Below are 19,807 nucleotides of genomic sequence, written 5' to 3'. Positions count from 1 at the left end.
AGAAAACCCAAGTTATCTTGCCTTAAGTGGATCTGGGTTGGTTTGAACCTCATCCTGCTGTGGGTCCATGCTTTAGCTATACAGTTGGTCACTGGGTTTTCCCAGCACTATAAAAAACCTTCATTCTCTACACTCAGTCATGCTGCTGTTAGATCCTACCTACCAGAATAGTTAGCTTTAACAATTTTCAAAAATTTAGCTTTGAAAATACACTTCTTTTAAAAGTAGTTTCCCTTTCACAAAGTTCACCGAAAACTTCAGTGAATTAAGCTATGGAAGTGCAAAGTAATGCACAGAATCACGGAATGGGTAAAGTTAGAAGGGAGCATAGGGGTCGTCTGGTACAACCTCCCTGTTCAAGCACGGTCATCCCAGAGCACGTTGCCTCTTTGCCCTACGGCTTGGCAACACTGAAAAGAGCCTGGCCCCATCTTCTTGACACCCTCTCTTCAGAGAGGTCCTTCTCCACAGAGCTGCTTTCCAACGAGTTGGCCCACAGTCTGTGCTGGTGCAAGGGGTTATTCTTCCCCAGGGGCAGGACCCTCCATTCGCCTTTGTTGAATTTCAGACAGTTTCTCTCTGCCCTTCCCTCCCACCTGCCAAGGTCCTTCAGAAGGGCTGCACAGCACTCTGGGGTATCAGCCACTCCTCCCAGCTTTGTGTCATCAGCGAACTCCAGCACTATTGCTAACAGCACTATTGCTGAAATATGGAAAGCAAAAGCATGGGTTTAACTCGTTCAGGTTTGACGAGGTTACCAGGTGCAGTGCGTAAGGCAAAGGAGATCAGATCAGACTGGGATTCACCAGGACTTGAAGCACTAGTCTTGCAAGAATTGTTCTTAAACACTATCTTGGGTAGCATTAATTCCAGGGTAGATACCGATACCATCTCACAGTGTATGCTTCTCTCGGACATCATGCACTTCTGCTATCTGGGAAGAAAAGCAACTTTTGCACAGAAATAGTCACTGCTGATTTTTCTTGAAAGATTTTTTTCATTCTTCAGATGGTACTAGAAGTCCTATGGCTTTTAAGTCTGTCTTTCTATAGAAGTGTTTGTGTTCTCTCCAACCAGTGGAAATCCAGCCCACTCTTAGCCACTTTACTGGAACAAGGTGCATTTTAAAAAAAATTTAACTTCTAGATGTTATCTGAATTTCATGCAGCTGTTTTCCGGCAGAGATATCATTAAGCTTACTAGTATTTAAATATCTTGCTCTTACGCTTAGAGTGACTTTGTTATGTGTCCTAACTGTACTACAGCTCTATCTTCTTGAAATACATTCTAGTATTACATACACGCCATGCAAATCATCAGCACATATGAGCCTCAGAAGATTTCTTGTTTTAACTGCACCTTATGTGTAATTAACACTTTGGAGACAAAAATTTCTCTGATGTCTAGCAATGCCTTAGTCCCTGAGTGTGATCTCTTACCAGTCTCCTACTGGTGCAAAATGCTAACGAAGCCACCAGACCCGGAGAGGAATCGCTGTGAGCAGGTCCACCTTAGGGCCAGGGCCTCAGTTATGCAACACCTTAGTTTTTCTGCATGTGCTTTTCAGGTGGTGTTCAGAGACACTATTTATGAATCAACAGCAAATTCAAAACCATAAGCAGTAGCAGAGGGACTCAGAATAATTCCTGAAATTATTCTCAAATGCATTTTGAATTGACTTTCATGTTGATTTCACAACACATTTATGCAGCAGGCTGTAAAATCTCTAGTAAATATTTATTCCACTGCCAATGCTAACATCTGAAAAAGAACTACAAACTGATTTTAGTTATGTATCTGGGAACATGCTTTACAATGTAGTATGCACACATCAAATAAAACTGAGCTTTATACAGTAAGTTTCATGTGAGGCTGTAATAGTTCATATTTCTTTAAAAAAACCCTATGAATTTGCATTCCTTCTTCCTACACGTGATTTGCCTTTAAAGGCCTGATTTTCATAAATATTTACAAGTCCAATGGGATATAACAGAAGATGCAGCGATCACTTCAGAAGCAGGTCCTAAATCTCTTACTTTCTCTGAATCACAGTATCATTAAGTCTGGAAAAGACCTCCAAGATCATTCAAGTCAGCCTTTGACTGAACACTACCAAGCCAAGTAAACCACAGCACAGAGTGCCGTGTCCCATCATTTCTTGAACACTTCCCGGGCTGGTGACACCACCACCTTCCCTGGGCAGCCCATTCCAATGCTTAACAATCCTTTCCATGAAGAAATTCTTCCTGATGTCCAACCTGAACCTCTCCTGGCAGGAGACCATGTCTTCTTCTCCTGTTGCTAGTTGCCTGGTAGAAAAGACTGACTCCCATTTTGCTACAATCTCCTTTCAGGTAGCTGTAGAGAGGGATAAGGTCACCCCTGAGCCTCCTTTTCTCCAGGCTAAGCAACCCCAACTCCCTCAGCCACTCCTCACAGGACGCACCCTCTAGACCCTTCACCAACTCTGTTCTCTGGACGTACTCCAGCACCTCAATGTCTTTCTTGGAGTGAGGGGCGCAAAACTGGACACAGTACTTGTCACAGCAGTGTCGAGTACAGGGTGACTTGGTGGTCTGAGTCTTTCCGGCCACACTATTGCCGATACAGGCCAGGATGCATTGGCCTTCTTGGCCACCTGGACACACTGCTGGCTCATGTTCAGCTGCTGTTGACCAGCACTGCCAGGTCCTTTTCTGAAGGGCCACTTTTCAGCCACTCTTCCCCCAAGCCTGTAGTGCTGCAGGAGGTTGTTGTGACCAAAGATCAGGACCTGGCACTTCTCCTCATTGGGCCTCATACAACTGGCCTCAGTCCACAGATCCAGGGGAATCCTGAGGCAAAGGGGGAAGGGGAAAGAGAACAATGCATTTGACACAGCTGATATCTGCACATCTCATGTTTTGAAAAAGAACACTATTCCTGTATTACTGCCAAAATCTAGGCAATCTTCGCTCACGCAAGGTATTATAAAAATATCTGAGGGTCTGGTGTGAGCATTCAGCTTTTATCTTCCGTTTCACTGTAAGAGATGTCCTCCTTTTTTCAGTCAAATCCCTTATTTAACCTTTATTGAAGCTAAAAATTCCATCTGTGGGAATTTGTGCAACACTGTCATCCAGCCAGCTTTTTAGAGAACTAAATGAAGACAATACTCTCAACTTACATCCTTATTTCTAGTTCGAGAATGCCTTTAAACACAGCATGTCCCAGTTTGGCAGGAGGTTTTTTGCTCCTAGTGAGAGTAGTGGTCTTTCCCCAGTTGCACATTCCTCTGAATGTAATCCACAATGCCTATGCTTAGAAAAAGGCAGTTGTTTTGCTCCAGGAGATGTGAAAAGGAGAACACTCATGGTACCTGGAGTGTTAGGTGAAACCTGAATATCTGCATCTCAGTAAGGTGCGCCAGTAACTGGATCATACCTAAGCCACAAGAAGTAGAAAACACTGCAAGAAGAAATTCCTGTAGTTGAAATTCTCATTAGTTACAAAGAGAAGAAATCAAAATTACAAGTCAGTCTAGCCCTTTTTTATCTATTTTCATTGTTAGGAAAAGGAGGAGAAATTTAACGGAGACAAACTCAGAGAACTAGTAGCTAAATTTCTGCAAGTTCAGGACAGCTAAAAGTTCATCAGAGATCCATAGTAGAAAGGCAACACTGCAGAATTTGATCTATACAGAGGAGGAGGAAGTGAAATAAAGACTAAGTTGGTTGAATCATCTGATCTTCATTGACCAGAAGGAAAATAGAAAGTTCATCAACTTACTAAATTATGAATAAATGTATAGACTATGTACGGACAAAACTTGAAAGATAAGGTCCCAAAATGTTAGAAAATTGGATTTAAAAGATAGCAAGGATGTTGATAAGATGCATAGTGAGAAGGCCAAGGAAAAAATTGGTCTATTATTCCATAGAGGGGGAAACCTATTTAATCATCACTTAAGGACTAGTGATACTGAGATGCCAGTATACTTAATGCCTTTTTTTAACCTCAGTCTTCAATTTTAGAAGGCAAATGTGATTTCACTTACTAGTACCACCAACAAAAGTCTAAGAGCTTAGGCTAGAAAAACGAAGAAATAGATTGCGAAACACATAGGTAAGTCAAAGATCTTTTGACAGACTGGAGTGGGAAGTTAGAAGGGACAGGAGTTCTCTGGTGAGAAGAGGAGAAGGGAAGGTTTGGGAAGGGAAGGTTTGGGAAAGTTTAGGAAGGGAAGGGAAGGTTTGGGAGGGAAGGTTAGGTTTGGGAAGGGAAGGTTTGGGAAGGGAAGGGAGGGCAAAAGGGAGAACTTACTTTCCTTGTGTACCGGTTAGGTAATAGGAGATTTCGTGCCTGCCAAGCCAGTTAAGTAAGGACGGTAGCCACTCTGAAATCTCTATCACTCCAAATCTCTAACCATGTTCCTGCAGTACAGCAGGGGCAGCTGATCAGAGGCTGAGATAGGATGAGGACCTAGACAGCCTCTCAAAATCCCTTCCAGCACTATTTCCTTCCTCTGCTATGGTTGTAACGAAGGCAGGGATTATCCTTTGTTCCTTGTTTTCAGATTTTGCAATAAACGCTGGCTTAAGTGACTGCCCATGGTGAGTAGTCAGGAGCAGCTGTAAATACGTAGCCCTTCCCATCCTTTCGCACCCTTTCTGCAAGCACACTAACTGGGCTAGTGGCACACAAACCTGGCAGTATGCTCAAGCACATTCAGTCCCATGTGCTTCAGAAAGCATTTTCCACTAGAGCTTCCTGTCTCAATACCAATTCTAATAATAAATCGATATTATGACAATCTGCAAACAGCCCCCCAAAAAAGAAGCAGGCATATTTCAGGAGCGTAGTGACATTCCAGAACAGTAAGCCAGTGGAGCTAGTTATTTTGGATATGCTGGGATAGCTCACGACAGAATTTCGCATAGCGTTATTCATTCACAAATAATGATAAAACAAATTTAATAATCAGAAAGAACTGCATCTCCCACACAAAAAAAAAAACCCAAAACAACAATATAGTCACCACAATTCTTCAGATTTCCCAATCTGTCCTTTCATTTTATGTCCTGCAAGTTTGATTTGTGCTCTCTTTGCCTCTGATTAAACAAAAAGTAACCAGCAACATGATTCTGCTCTCATTTAATTTTTTTAAATTAAATCTAATATCCTCCACTGAAATTAAAGATATTACATACCAGTATAATGCAGATTAAATGAGCAGAACCATTATACTCATACAATGTATGAATGATAACCATTATACTCATACAATGTATGAGTATAATCTATTTATAGTTTAAGAAAATAGCATGAATATGTCACAATATCAAACAAACCCTTATATAGCAATCATCTGTGACAAAATGAACATTTGAAAATACAGGTATGCTGCTATTACCTGCATGAATTATTTTAAAGAATTATACAACTTCATATGAGAAAGATGATTATTGCAGGATGTGTATTACAGGATTGTGTTGTTCTCTGTTTTCTGCCTTCTTAGGAAGGTTCAGCAACATACCCTAGTTGAAGGCATCCCTGCTCATGGCAGGGGAGTTGGAACTAGATGATTTTTAAGCTCCCTTTCAACCTAAACCATTCTATGACACCAGTCTTGTATATGGTTTATTCTTTTTTCTCAGCCCTCACCTTTGCAGCCTCCCTATTCAAGGTTATTCAAGTAACACATATGTTTCTGAAATAGATGTAAAAGAAACAAATGCCAAAAATTTCCATAGAATTATCTTAGGAGATGGCAGTAAATATCAGGTGCTTAAAGAGATGTTATATGATTTCATATATCAGAAGGTTGCCTGTGTGATGGTGATGTCAATGTTCATTACATTACAAATCTGGTATAAATAACACAGAAAAAAAAAAGTCAAGGTAATTTTTTTTTTAATAAGAGAAATTTGTACACTTACACTACATTTCTGCAAACATTTGTATGCAAACACAGTCATCCTGTGATGCATTCCAATATCAGATAACTGTTTTATCTTCACATTAAAAATATGAAAATATAATATAAACATATAAAAACATTTGGCAACAAAGTCTGTGTAATAGAAAGGATGCCTGAAACCTGTGTTTTGGGATTACAGGCTCGCTTTTAAAACCCTGTGTGTGCCTTTGCAACACTTAATGTTTTCTGAAGAGAAAATGGAACACGAAACAATATTTCAGAATGCACAGCAGGTTCTCTTCTTATTTTCATTTAGAGTCACAACATCTAAGTCATATAATACACAGGATTTCTGTAAAACAAACATAAGCAAACAATTAAGATAACTAGAATACAACAGTTGAAAAGCTTGCTTTTTCACATATTTTAATGTAAAATATTTGGTAAAGTCACTAGATATATTTGTCTTTGAATATTTAATTATAAGATTGCAGTTTTCTAACAAATTAAATGGAAACTGAAGCCCGTGCAAGTCCCAGTTTGGCATCTTTACATTCTTTAGCTGCCTCAAACATCTCGCCTAACTCTGAAGGTGAGAGATGATAGAAAGTGTCTTTTGAGGAGACACTACAAACCATGCTATCCTGAAAATCTTTTCTCACATGAACTGTGCACATTCTCCTGTTGACTACACCAATTTTCAGGAGTTTCAGTTAAGTGCATTAATCCTTGAACTATTGAGCATGGGGTGCAAAAGCCCAGTTGAAAGGAACAGCAAAATACAGAGTATCAGTACCCACTCAAAAAAGGCACAGGCTATTTATTAACTGTTAGAAAGGACTTTAACTTGTTTTGTGAAATTCACTAAAATTCTCTGTTTTCTTGCCTCTATTTAATAACCAAAAATACCTCCAAATGGAAACAGTTCAGTTTTTATCATGATAAACTGTCAAAATAGCACTCCACCCTTGTAAAACATTTATGTACTGATTGCAAAAGCAGATTATAACAAAAATAAAAATCATCAAAACCAGGACTCTTCCTTTCAGCAATGAACTCGACTAGATAATTAGTGTTGACCAGAGAAACAATCAAACCCAGTTGTGCAATACAGTACAAATACATGTCGCAATCCTGTACTCTGAAACTGTAACACTGAACCCTGAACAAGGGCACAAAGACATAGAGAATATTGTCACATGCCAAGGAAACAAAAAGTCCTAACTTCTCTACTTGCCATTCTCCTGCCTGTGTCTCGGAAGGTTTACCAAGTACGTAATGATACACAGAGAAGTAAGTGCAACCACTGGATTCACCACATTCATCTCAACCCAAACCCAACAGACATAAACAACAATTTCTGACAATAAAGAAAAGCTTCCAGAGACAACAGCTATCTAAGATGGAATTCATGAAATTCAAAGCACAAGAAAAAAGAAAGAAAAAGGGAAAAAAGTCATCATGAACAATGCTAATCATGATTCAGAATTGAAAACTTACACATACAATGTCACAGGGTAGTTGAACATTGACTACATCCCGAAGGGTTCATCTAAAATTACTCAAGTGAATCAGAATGAGGGCAAAAGAAAAAGTTCCCCTAAGCTACAAATAAGCCTGATGCCTTTTTGGCTGGGCATACTTTTCGCTGCCTAAAATTCTGGAGTGGATGCATGAAATTTGTTTCCTTTTTCCTTCTGCAGCCATAGTGTCAGCTCTTCCAGAGTGCTGGCTGCCCTGGGCCAGGGCCGTCCCCACGAAGAGAGCGGCTGAGCTTGATCCTCCCTGGGGCTGCAGAGACCCAGGGAGGCTTCCAGAGTGCAAGGTGCTGGGAGAAAAGATGAACTTGGGAAGGGATCAGAAGTGATGGACAAAGGCAGGAGCTGAGGACAGAAAATGTATTGTAGAGTCTAAACCTCAGGATGGATGCCGAAGCTGTCGTCAGTAAAATTATTAGCAAATATTGTTCTGACTGTAGGGTACTATAAGACTGTGACTTACAGATTTTAGGAATTTCTTGTCATTAGTCAAATAATGAAGAAACACAGCATGTGCACTTTTACTTGTGTTTTTTTGTTTGGGTTTTTTAAATTATTTTTATTTTTTGAGTGATAAGGACCAAGAGACATAACATTTTTATTACCCTTGAGAATTCACACAAATACCAACACACTGATACATAACTTCTGATAAGTTTTAACTTTTTGCACAGTTGCGTAAGGTACTCAAGTAAAGGCATTAGCTATTAACATTTGTATTAACATTAGGCAGAGACAGTATTTGACAGTCTGCAAGCATAGACAGTAAATATAAAGTATGAAGACCTTTTTGAAAGAGGGAGCAAGGCAGAATCCAAAGTACACAAACGTAACCTTGCCATCTCAAGGAACAAGATACCATGCTGGTTTACAGATAAGATTCTGAAGGGAAAACTTTGGAAGAAAATGGTACAGTAAGAAGTTTAAATTCACTCATTTGAGACCAAGAAATAACATTAAGCACTGATTATTGTGGACATAAACTAAAAATGTTTTGTCTCACTCATGCTTTTTCCTGAGAAAACAAAATCAGTTTAAGTAGCTTAAAAGAGTTCTAGAAAAATCCCTGTTTGAACAGTTTCAGAATTCAGATTTCACTTACTTAACTTTAGAGGAAACAGGTAATTCAAGATGTTGCAGGCTATACTTCAGGATCAAAACTTCATGCTTTCAGTGAAAGGGGAGAAACTTTCATGTTCCTTAAACATTGAAGATGCTTATTTGCAAATATTTTACTACTTAATAGTACTTCTGGGTGGCAAGTAAGTTGTTCATGTATCCTTAGCACAGATCCTCAGTACTATAAGTAATTAAGAATGGTGGAGCATAATGATAATGCAATGGTTCTTATAATCTGTAAGGTCATTATCTGATAGTTTATCAACAGACTAGCCAGCACAGAGAGACAAGAACCACCACTCTACAAATAAAGAAGAGCCATTTTGAAATCCATTTTGAAATTTTAAAATGTAAAAGTTGAGGATTCTTAATCACTTCAGTTTGGTAAGACTGGTAAGATTGTTCCATACAGGATCTTTGTGAAGCAAATGAGGGCATGGGATTCATTTAAGCAAATGTGCTGTACAGATTTTAACAGTCCACATTCATAATCTAAAGAGATATGAGGAGTCCTGCATAAAGCGCTGAAGCAACGATCAGATTTGGGCAATCCCAGGTAGTGCTCAACTTCAGCCAAGCCTTGGAAGAGGTGGGGCACCCCCTCTCCTGAAATTACAGCAGGGAGTTATGCAAATCTCTCCCACCTCTGGGAACAAGGCAGGCAGCATTCCTCCTCCAGGGCTTCATGAACACTAACACTTCCAGCTCACATTTCAGCTCAGCCTGTTGTAACTCACTGCCTGACAAGTCAGCCAACAAACAGCAAATGAGATGTGAAAAGATGAGAAGAACCAAAATGGTACCAAGAAGCTTGAGTTTCCACTTTGGCATCTTGAGTAAAGTGGGGTTTTGAAAATACCTCCACAGACAGAGATGCCACTCCACCCTGCAGTGATTTTAGTAAGATGTTGAAACTTCCTGCTATCAAATACTAGTTTTTCCTGTTAAATAGCACACCAGACATGTCTCACCTAACAAAGAGGCATCTGTTCAAGCCAGTTTTACGCTTCCTGCTGTCTCCCCTCCCGGCTGTCTCTCCTCCCCAGCTCCAAGCAGAGTTTGTATCACTGGCGTACAACAGACACCTAGACACAGGAATTGTGATGAGATGGCTAATATTCCATTTTTTTTGAAAGGCTTCTAATGGAGTAAATCTGTAAATCTTCATTAAGATCAGCTGACCATTCCTTGCTGCAAAAACTGCTCAGATCAACTGTGCCGTACAAAGTCAGATGATTCACCTACTCAAGCATCAGTTCTTGGTATTTTGATACTGGTTTAGTTATTTCAGAGGTGAGGCTTACTGTGGGTTTAGAAGAATGACAAGATTTTACTCTGTCAAGTCCCCAGTCAAAGTCAGGCTTGGAGTGCTTGCTGAAAAACTAGCAGCTTTGGAGAAACAAGTAGAAGGAACTGTAACTGAGGTTCCTATTACTTATACATTCTTTAAATTTTGAGGATTTTTATTCTAATGACAGAATGATCCTCCTTAATCACTGCAATCATTTTGTTTACATTTAACAATGATAGTTGACAAAGACTGACAAACCATGGCAGAGAACTTGATGCAACCAAGTCCATGTCACTTTTGTTCCTGAACTGCCAGTAGAGGAAGCTCAGTTATGAACAGTCCTGATGCTTTCCGTGCATTCCCTATATTCTGTAATTCAAATTACTTGTTCAAAGTACAAGACAGTCTTCCCACAACAGCAATGGGCAGGACATGGCACAAGCAGTATTAAGCAAGAGCTAAGGATATATTAACAGGGAAGGCAATCTCTGTGGGAATAGGGACAGGAGCAGGATCTAACTGCTGCTGAATATGTTCCTCAAGAAATGTTGATGAAGGCCTTGCTCCCAAAACCTGCTATTCCATCATGTCTAAAACATCTAACCCACTGGCAAAGTGTGGGGCTCTATCTCCCTCTTCTGTTAATACCAGGTAGACTGTAACAATGTTATACTGCAATTAGTTATTTCACAAACTTGAGAAGACAGCCGTGGTCCTCCTGTAAGGTTCCTCAACCCTACAAATCATCTAGGTAAGGTTTAGTATAGTTGCACATCAACAACCTTATTTAAGAGAGCAATACATCTTCAAAACCAAGATCCTGCAGAAGCAGTAACTGCCAGAAGTGAGTCAAGTCTTTAACATTCTTTTGGTCTCCTGGAGTTCAATTTATTTAATTTGAATCACATGAAACCATACAGGCTGATATGTGGAACTCCCTATAATCAAGTGAGAAAGAAAGGCACCTCCAGAACAAAATTTTATCCTAAAAAGACTCATCTCTTTCCACTGTATAGAGATGATTCCAGACAACCAGACCAGTCACGCAAATTTTAGCTGGCTAAGGTTGCACATCAAGATGAATCTCATCCCGTACACTCAGACATTGTGATTAAGTTTTGATTTACATAACCTAATTATATGCTACTGTTTCCAGAAGATTATCTAGCTCATTCAATGTCCAGAACAGACTTTTTTTTTTTAATTAAATAAGATAGTGTACTTAAATTATGCCTTACATTGCACCAACACTGAGTTGGTACCATTTATCCTCTTTGCTTTAATCTCTGTACCTTGGTTCCCAAATGTGCAAAGCTGAATATACTACCTAATGTTACTAAGAAGGTTATGGAGATAAAAATCTAAAATAGATCTAAAGTACAGCATTACAAGCATTATGAAAACCCTCTCGAAGGAATTAATATTCTGTGGTCAGTACAAGATAAATAAAGGGCAAACAAAGCCTGGGGCTCTATGCATGACTGAGGATAATAAAGAAACACTGAGTATGCACTGCTGGAGACACAGGGATCTTTTAGACAAACTAACAATTCCATGAACCTCAGCAATAATGAAATCCGATTTCCTATGGATTTGGGTCTTGATGTGAATTAAATTTGATATCTATGATGCAGGGTCCAGCTGGAATGGCTGGTTGAAGCATTTTTCAGTCTCTCTATAGAGTGGTCTCTGTCCAACACTGTATGACCTCATGCTGGAGACTTTCCTTTTGCAGAGTACTCTCCCTCTCACCTTATTTTCAAAAACTCCTCAGGAGCTAAATTATCTTTTAATTTGACCTGTCAAATTTGTTTAAAATCAGCTAACAAGTTACAAAGGTACTTTAGGAGCAAAGGCATGGGACACACAGTGTAATTTCAAAAATCTGTTGCCATAGGAAAGAAAGGTAAAAAAACAAAGGAAGGGCAGAATTGAGGCCTGCTATTTCAGAATGTTCATCTCAAATGGCATCCAGCTGTTAAACATTAAATGTTGCTCTCAACAGCACAGGGCAAGGTCTTAAGTGGATTTTCACTGTCCTCTATTCAAGCAGATATATGTTTATTTAATATGATTAAAATAATCTTAGTAGTCAGTTTGGGAGATAGGTAGAACTTAAGTTTTGGTTAAGTTTTATGGCAGTCTTCAGAAAAAGGTGAAAACTTCATTCTTTTTTTCCTTTTTTTTTTTTTTAATACAGTTCCCTCCTTGCTCCTATTTTAGAAAAATACCAACAACCACCCACACAAAGACATAAATACAAAGGTTTGTAATACTTCTTTTTAAAGCTAGTTGAGAAAAGTACTGCTTGTCAGCCATGACACCAAACAACACAAAAATGTAAATGCTAACTGCATTCTGGGAGGTATTTTTTTTGGTTTTGGTTGTTTCTTGAGGACTGACTCGCAAGTACAAATAGTTCACTGGCAACCAGAAGCATTGTCAAAGAACAGCTGTCATCTATTACTGAACAGGTTTAGGCATATCTGAGACTTGTAAGAATTGTGAATAAATAAAATACTGTTGTTATTTGTCAACATGTCTAAGCAATATTCTGGAATAATCTGTCATTAACATCTATTTCCACTGCAGCCTTTCAAATACAATCAAATCAGCTATTATTGCCCTTCTCCAAAAATTCATCAGTCAGAGGAAGTTAAAATTAAAGTACTGCATTCAGTTATTATTAACTGATTGGTTTGAAAATTGTGAGTTCTCAGAAATATGGCATGACTCCTTAACTGTTACCAATGTAAACCCTCAAATAACATCTGATGGTTTTAGTGAGACTACCCACGTAAATTAGAGCTGTAATGAGCCTAAATTATGAGCCTAAGCATAGAATGGCTGAGATGGTATCTGAAACGTCAAGCAGTACTTTAGTTATCTGAATTGCTGGGATACAAAAGTCTTTTCTCTCCCTTAAACTCACTACAAGAAAAACTACCAATGAAGAGATAGGAAAATGCAGCACAAAATAGTGACAGTACAAACTTGCCTTTTGTTTTATTTTGTTTTGTTTTGTTTAAATGTCTGACACATTTTAATATGGTTTTTTTCTCCCCAGTCCTCCACTGAACAACAGTTTGTTCTAAATTTCAAAGAATCAAGACACTTAGTACTTCTGTATGAGCTCTGTAACTCTGGACATTGATCTTCACCATCTACAGAGGTGTTTTCTGTACATTTGGTTAATAAAGAAATGCCTGTAGTAAATGGTAGGCAAGAGTGTATATAAAAAAATCCTAGATTTCCTCAGATTAATACAATCTACTGCAGTGTATCTGAAAATGGTCTGCTGCCTGTCAGCCTGCCCTGCCCATTTATCTTACCTCTGAATGACCTTCACATACTTCCCAAAAGCATGGCCATAATAGACTTTTCCAGGAAGTTCCTTAAATTTCCTCTGTGGGACTGGTAAAGCAATGACATGCTTCCACTGAAGCATCTCATCAGTCTGGGAGAGGTGGTCCTACTGCAGAACCATGGGAAGCCTGATACCATCATAGGTGTCTTGGGCCAAAACACTATGCGAAGCTGTATCTCCTTTTTACAATCAGCAAGTACATATTTCACCACTACAGAATGGATATATGACTAAAATGATCTCAGACTGGCACCTATCATGTCATTTTTCACAGCTACTAGTCACACTTCCCACTGCATTTTCCCTTCTCCAAAATTTCATCAGTTAGAGGAAGTTAAAAATTCAAGTACTACATTCAGATTTCACAGTTTTGTGAACAGGCAAATTATTTTGTCGAACCTGAAAACCGTGATGAAACTCTATGGTAGATCTTTTTTTTTTTTTTTTTTACTGAGAACTCTCTTATCAGGCCATGGAAAAACCAATCGGGCTAAAGGAGTCCTTGTTTAAATCAACAAATCCATTTCACTAAAAATGGCAAATTATACACCAAAGTAATGGTATGTGATGCCCCATCAGGATTCCAAACATTTCTAGCTAAGGTGAACTGTTACTACAGACAAACTCGACAAATTCTCATGGGTATATTTCCCAAACACATGCAAGCAGAGCACACAACTGTTCAAAGCAGTTCTAATTAAAACCATGCAGCAGTATAACATTTTCAACGTGGACTGAATTTGTTTGCCATGTCCACACCAAAAACCGCATAAATTTTCATGAAGATGAGTAGGAATACTGAAGTTCCACTTACACTAAAGTAAGTGCAGGCAATGTGAGAAATAACCAAGCACCATTTCTGCACAGAGAGAATTCTTAGATCTTACACCCAAATGCACTGTGCAGAAATGCTCACTTCGCACATATTTGTCTTTGCAGTAATTATGATCATAGCTATTGGTTTGTATTTTCAAGCTTCATACTAACATATCAATATATTCTCCATTTACAGCAGTCAATGTCTTCTCAATTTACAACAAAATCAGAGTTATCTTATTTGAGACTTTTTGTCCAACTATTCAAGGACCTGCCATTATCATCCTGTTCTAAACAATATTTGACCATCAAGTTGCTGTGCTTCATTTTCATGCTAAAGTAATCAAAAGATTTTTTTTTCTTCTTTTTTCTCCCCCAAAATAACCAACTACAACTTGTGTTATATAATACAACAGGACCTTGACTTAGAAGCAGTCCAACCCAGAGCTATTATTCTGACCATCCCCTATGGCTACTTAATCAAAACACTGCAACTTGTGATTTTGTCAGTAATTTTGCTCATTTATCTTTATTATGGCTTCAACAGTATTCAGAATGGAAGGTTAGTTTTGTATAACTAATATTGGTGATGAATGGCGATGATAATGCATTGCATGAAGAACATCTATTAATGTCTAAAATAATATTCTACTGTCTAAAAATAAATTACAATGCAAAAACATTTTCAGAGCTAATGAACAATAATTCAGTCCTACAAAAGTATTGCAACTCCAAGGAATAAGGACTTTTAAGCCAATGCACTTGAGTTAGTTAGAGATGCTGACTCTGACAGCTACAATATTGATTCCACTACTAATTAACTCAAATCTTTAGGTCACCATAACTTCAAAAGCACTAGTGTAAATCAGCCAAACAAACAGCTATGAACTTTGTATAAAACATTTGACTGCTGAACATAAAAGGTCCACTGATTACATCAGCATACAGCATCTTCACTGTGTGCACATTCTGCAGAAACCTAGAGGAAAAGGGAATCATGCTGGCACAGAAGTGGAACTACTCTGGAGCTGTTAACCACTCCCTTACAGAAAAGTATGGGAAAGAAAGACACAAAAGCAGTTGTCCTGAATTTTCATTTTCTCTCTGAACTGTATTTTACCTGCTCCCCTCTATTGTTTTTCTCTTCAGCCACAATTCTTTTCCCCCACATTCCTCCACTGTATACCTGCAACTACAGGATCCCTTAGAAATATTAACTCCATAATACAAAAAAAAAAGCACTAGCTGTGCTTTGCCAAACCTGTTCTGTATTTACAACCCAATCTGTCAAGAAAAATCTCCCATTCTTTCTACTTACAAAAAAAGAAGCCTACCTTTTCCAGTATTTCCTTAGTCAAGAGTGAGAATGCATGCTCAATGTTCACATTATCTTTAGCACTGGTTTCAAAAAATGGTATTCCATATTCCCAAGCAATCTGAAAAACAAAGGTAGGCAATGGGATGAATAGTCTTCAGGAAAAAAAAACCACTTCCTAATACTAGTATCAAGAGAAATGGGAGTGTTCTGACTACTTCTAACATGCTATATAAACACTGATTAAATACATGTTAGCTCAGTAATGTACTCTATACTCATCCTCAGAATCTTTCATTCTTCTTAATTTTTTTTCCATTTTCAAAACAGCTTTTTTAACCTATCTCTACTTGTAAATAACAACAATAAACTTCAGTGGGTCTGTTCTCAATGTTTTGATACATTTGGAAAACAAACTGTCTCCTAGGCAATTATTTAGAGAAAACTAATGGAGTGCCTGCAGAAAGGTATAGATAAAAATGTGACAAAAACTGTAGGAAAAGAGACATGATGAAATATGAAAGAGATGTTCCTTTATGCTAGACAAAGAGAAGCACAGAAATAACAGGCAAGCAAAAAAAAGATACATGTGCAAAAAAATATATTATGGTAATAGGCAAAGAGAAAATACTTATAAGAGCAGCGTAGACTTTATGTTAGTTGGTTCTATTTAATTTACTTGTGTTCTCTCATTTCCAGTGTATTTCCCTTATTGATATCTTAGAGCTATGTTGGCATGAAGAAAGAAACCCAACACAACAAAAATAATAGTTTTTTAGAGTCCTAAACTTTTCCCAATTTAAACAGTTAAATATATGGACAAAAAGAAAACACAGTTGCATCATTGCCTCCCAAGAGAGGGGGTCAAAGTGGGAATAAATATGCCAAAAATAGTGGAAGAGTCTATTTATTCCCATTGTAATGGATCCCTTCTTGGTACACATCTGGAGAAGATGATATCAGGCAAAGAAAATACCCTACTGCTTATAATGTATAGAAAATCCTGTTATTACTGAACAGCTAATGATTTATTTGGAAGGGTCTCCATTAGGATAAAAAGTCTAATGTTGGCAGTTCTGTTTGCTTTCAATGAGCTCCAGAAATAACAAATCAGTGCTTTACAAAGATTCCAAAATCAGGCACGAAGATACAGATAAAAGAATCAGACCTCATAAGTTTTAGTCAAAATATAACAAAGATTATACTAAAGGTAGGAAAAAAAAGTGAGGTAATTGGTTTCCTTTCCAAAGTGATACAAGAAAATGTAATTCTGAAAATAAAGATGAGATCTAGACTGTTTCTTTAGACAGACTGCTTCATAAGGGATTCTGAAACTCTAGCTTACTGCTGTGAACTATTTTCAGTACTGCAGCAACTTGTTACAGAAAATTAAGATCATTTAGCTATTCATGAGTGTCAATACAAAACAATGATGCATAATGGTTCATAAAGAAAAATACGAGCAATAAAAAATACTGGGCTACTAAAGTAAATTGCTTAGCAGTTTCTAAAGTACACAGAAACTAATTAAATACTCCCTTTTCCTTGTATCACGTACCAGATTTCTAGAGGGTTACCTACGTACAAACTCTGATGAACACAATCCCCCTACATTTTAGTCATGGAATCACAGAAATCATTTTGAAAGGTAACCCCACTTGAAATGGGGTTAGCCATGGCTTTGCCTACCCAAGTCTTGAAATCCACCAATGATGGACATTCTATAACCTTTATGGGACCCTCTTCCATAGCTACATCACCCTTTTAGCGCAACTGGTTCTCCTCATCTCCAGCCTGAATCTCCCAAGCCAGGTCTTGTGTCTGCTGCCCCTTGCTTTATTGTCTGTCTCTGCTTAGAAGAGTCTTTTCTGTCATTTCTCTAGCTACACTTCAATTGCTGTAGACCAGCACCTGCTCCTCAGCCTCCTCTTTACCCACCTCCCCCAGTTCTCCTCATGGATTACTGCTACTGGGCCCCAAACACCTTTGTACCTGTATGCTGGACCATCTGCAGTTTCTCAACACCCTTCTTGAGATGGGAGAGCCAAAGCTGAGCACAATATTCCACGTAGCCTTGCCAGCACCAATTAATAGTAGGTAATAATCCCCCCAGATCTACTATCCACTATCCTTCTAATGTCACTCAGCATGCTTTTAAGCCATAACGGAGCACTGCTGACTTATATTCAATCTGGTGTTCAGAGAAACTTGAGTCCTTTGCAACAGTAAATCATGCCTGGGATTATTCCATCACAGGTGCAAATCTTTGCACTTCATGAATTTAATGATGTTTCTGTTGGCCCAGTTCTGAAGTTTATCAAGACCCTACAGAATTGCTGTTCTCTCATTTGATCTGCCAATCACACCTCTTAATCTCATGCTACACGCAAATCTCCATCTATCATCAGCAAGATCAGTGATGAAGATGTTGAAAAACATGACTGAAGCAAGGCTGACTGACTATAGCTCCCTGAAGCCCCTTCCTTGCCTTTTTTAAAAGATTCGTGTCATGCCAGCATCTTTCTAGGCAAAAGGGATCTCTTCCAACCACCACGTTTTTTCAGAGTTGACTGACAGGTCTTTTGGCACAAGTGGATGAACTTCATCATGTCTATGGATGCGTCCAACTTTCCTAAGCAGTTTCTAATCCAAAGCTTTCCCACTGCTGGCTGACCCACTCCTTTCCAAACCATGCCAGTATCTGCAGAGGTCTAAGACAAACAGACCACAAATAGACCTGCGAGCTCTATCTCTGAAGACCAATGCAAAAGAAAAATCAAATCAAAGCAAAGCAAAAAACTTCAGCCTTCTCTGTATCATATTACTACATTGTCTACTACATCTATTAATGCACCTGCATTTTTCTCTATATGTGCACAATATTGGTCAAAGAAGATTAATGTATGCATAATTTCAATTCACCCTGCAGAGCGGTAAGTTCTGTGGCAAGCAAGTCTTCTGAAAATGTAACTAGATGGAAAAAACCCTACCAGTCCAGTGTTAAAGCAGTTGGAAACATGAACACAGATCTGGCTGCTCCCTCTCCATAAAGAAACTGGAAAGGTACATTCAAAGAACTACTTTTTTTCTCCTTTAAGAGTATCTTGAGTAGATCCATAAATAAAATATTTAAATACATTTACAAACCTATCAGAATTATACTACTGGGCAATTTTATTTTATAATATCCTTGAGAACAGTTTGGAGAGCCAGTGTTACAGTAACAAAATAAGTAATGCTAATACCGCTTCCAAGATGAAATTTAATTCCAATTGTTCCTTTAATTCAAAATATACTACTTCCCGGCAAAGGGCTGCTATGATTTCTTAGTGTTGAATCACTTAGTGTTGAATCAGAGTGGCTGAAATATTCCTAGAGCTGTGCAGAATATTTTTTTTAAATTTGTACTGTACGTGTAAAATCAGCTTCAAAGTTATAAATCAGCTTCAGCTATTAAGACAGCAAAAGCAAAAAAAAAAAAGAGTAGAAAATTTTACTTGGCTTTTTCTGTTAGAAAGATTTGATAGGAAAAAACCTGCCACATTCTACCAAGTCATATAACCTTCAACATTTTTATTTTTCAGTGAAAAAGAAAATTATATCCGGGGGGGTGAACGGAGGAGCCCAAGAACCTTGAGTTAACACTTTTGTCAAACTGAATAAGAAGCAATTAATACAAGAAAATTATACTTGATAATGTTAAAATTAAATATATCAATTTCTGAGTGATTGAAATTACATAATTACAAAAGAGAGTAACTAAAAAATTAAATTAGTCTAGGAAGTGACATACAACATAGATGATAAGATTCCCAGGGAACCTAGGGGCTTCTCTGCAAGAGACTGAGCAGAACAATACTTACAGCTCATACTCTCACGGTAATATGAAATACCTAAGTGTGAATTTTTATGTGTCAATCTTAGTATCAAACTGTTTTCCCCTCTTAATAAGGATATTTTCTTCTTTGGAGTGAGAGGAAAATTACTAGCTCTCTCCCCGCTAATGGACTATTTCTCCAGCACATTCAGTCAGATGCTTTACCACTTGTAAATCATATTAAAAGAAGAAATAGTATAACTGAAGAGTTGCCTTGCCTAAAAACACAGGGGAAATCTAGCAAGTACACTCACTGGGGAGGAGGTAATGATTTGTTTCTGAAAAAAATACATTATTAAGAGAAATTTTGATTGCATGGTTAAGAACACAGAAATCAGAAAATGTCACAATACCATATGCAAAACCCTACTACTGCCCTCTTGTGCACATGCATCCAGTGATTCTTTAGATTTCTGACAGTACATTCTTTGTATGAGAGTACATACGTGTTTTTCAGCAACCTTATTCCTTGTAAACAGTTATGGTACATTAACATTGAAAGCACCTTCCATACAAACAATGAACTTGCAAGATTGTAATGCTGTCAAAAAGGTGATGTTATTTTTTTTTAAGTTCCCTAATCTG

The 19,807-nt window shown here is 38.1% G+C and overlaps 1 protein-coding gene across 3 annotated transcripts in view; it reads right to left on the bottom strand.

Annotated features, from left to right (window-relative positions):
* Nucleotides 1-5,875: 5,875 nt before the first annotated feature.
* The window catches only part of LOC116798432 (ras-related protein Rab-10-like), a 29,528-nt gene continuing 15,596 nt past the window's right edge, over nucleotides 5,876-19,807 (bottom strand). For 2 of the 3 annotated variants that reach the window (XM_032710884.1, XM_032710894.1), the window contains 2 exons: nucleotides 15,365-15,466; nucleotides 5,876-6,251 (listed from right to left, as the gene is read on the bottom strand). In XM_032710884.1, the coding sequence (XP_032566775.1) occupies nucleotides 6,177-6,251; nucleotides 15,365-15,466 (177 nt within the window). In that variant the 3' untranslated portion in view covers nucleotides 5,876-6,176. Of the gene's footprint in view, nucleotides 6,252-14,429; nucleotides 15,000-15,364; nucleotides 15,467-19,807 lie in introns of those variants that run through there. The other variant, XM_032710901.1, reaches the window with a different exon arrangement.

This window comes from Chiroxiphia lanceolata, chromosome 1 (genome assembly GCF_009829145.1).
Source record: "Chiroxiphia lanceolata isolate bChiLan1 chromosome 1, bChiLan1.pri, whole genome shotgun sequence".
Classification (NCBI taxonomy): Eukaryota; Metazoa; Chordata; class Aves; order Passeriformes; family Pipridae; genus Chiroxiphia; species Chiroxiphia lanceolata.
Note: the sequence above shows the minus strand (reverse complement) of the source record. Positions and strands in the feature narration are given on the sequence as shown.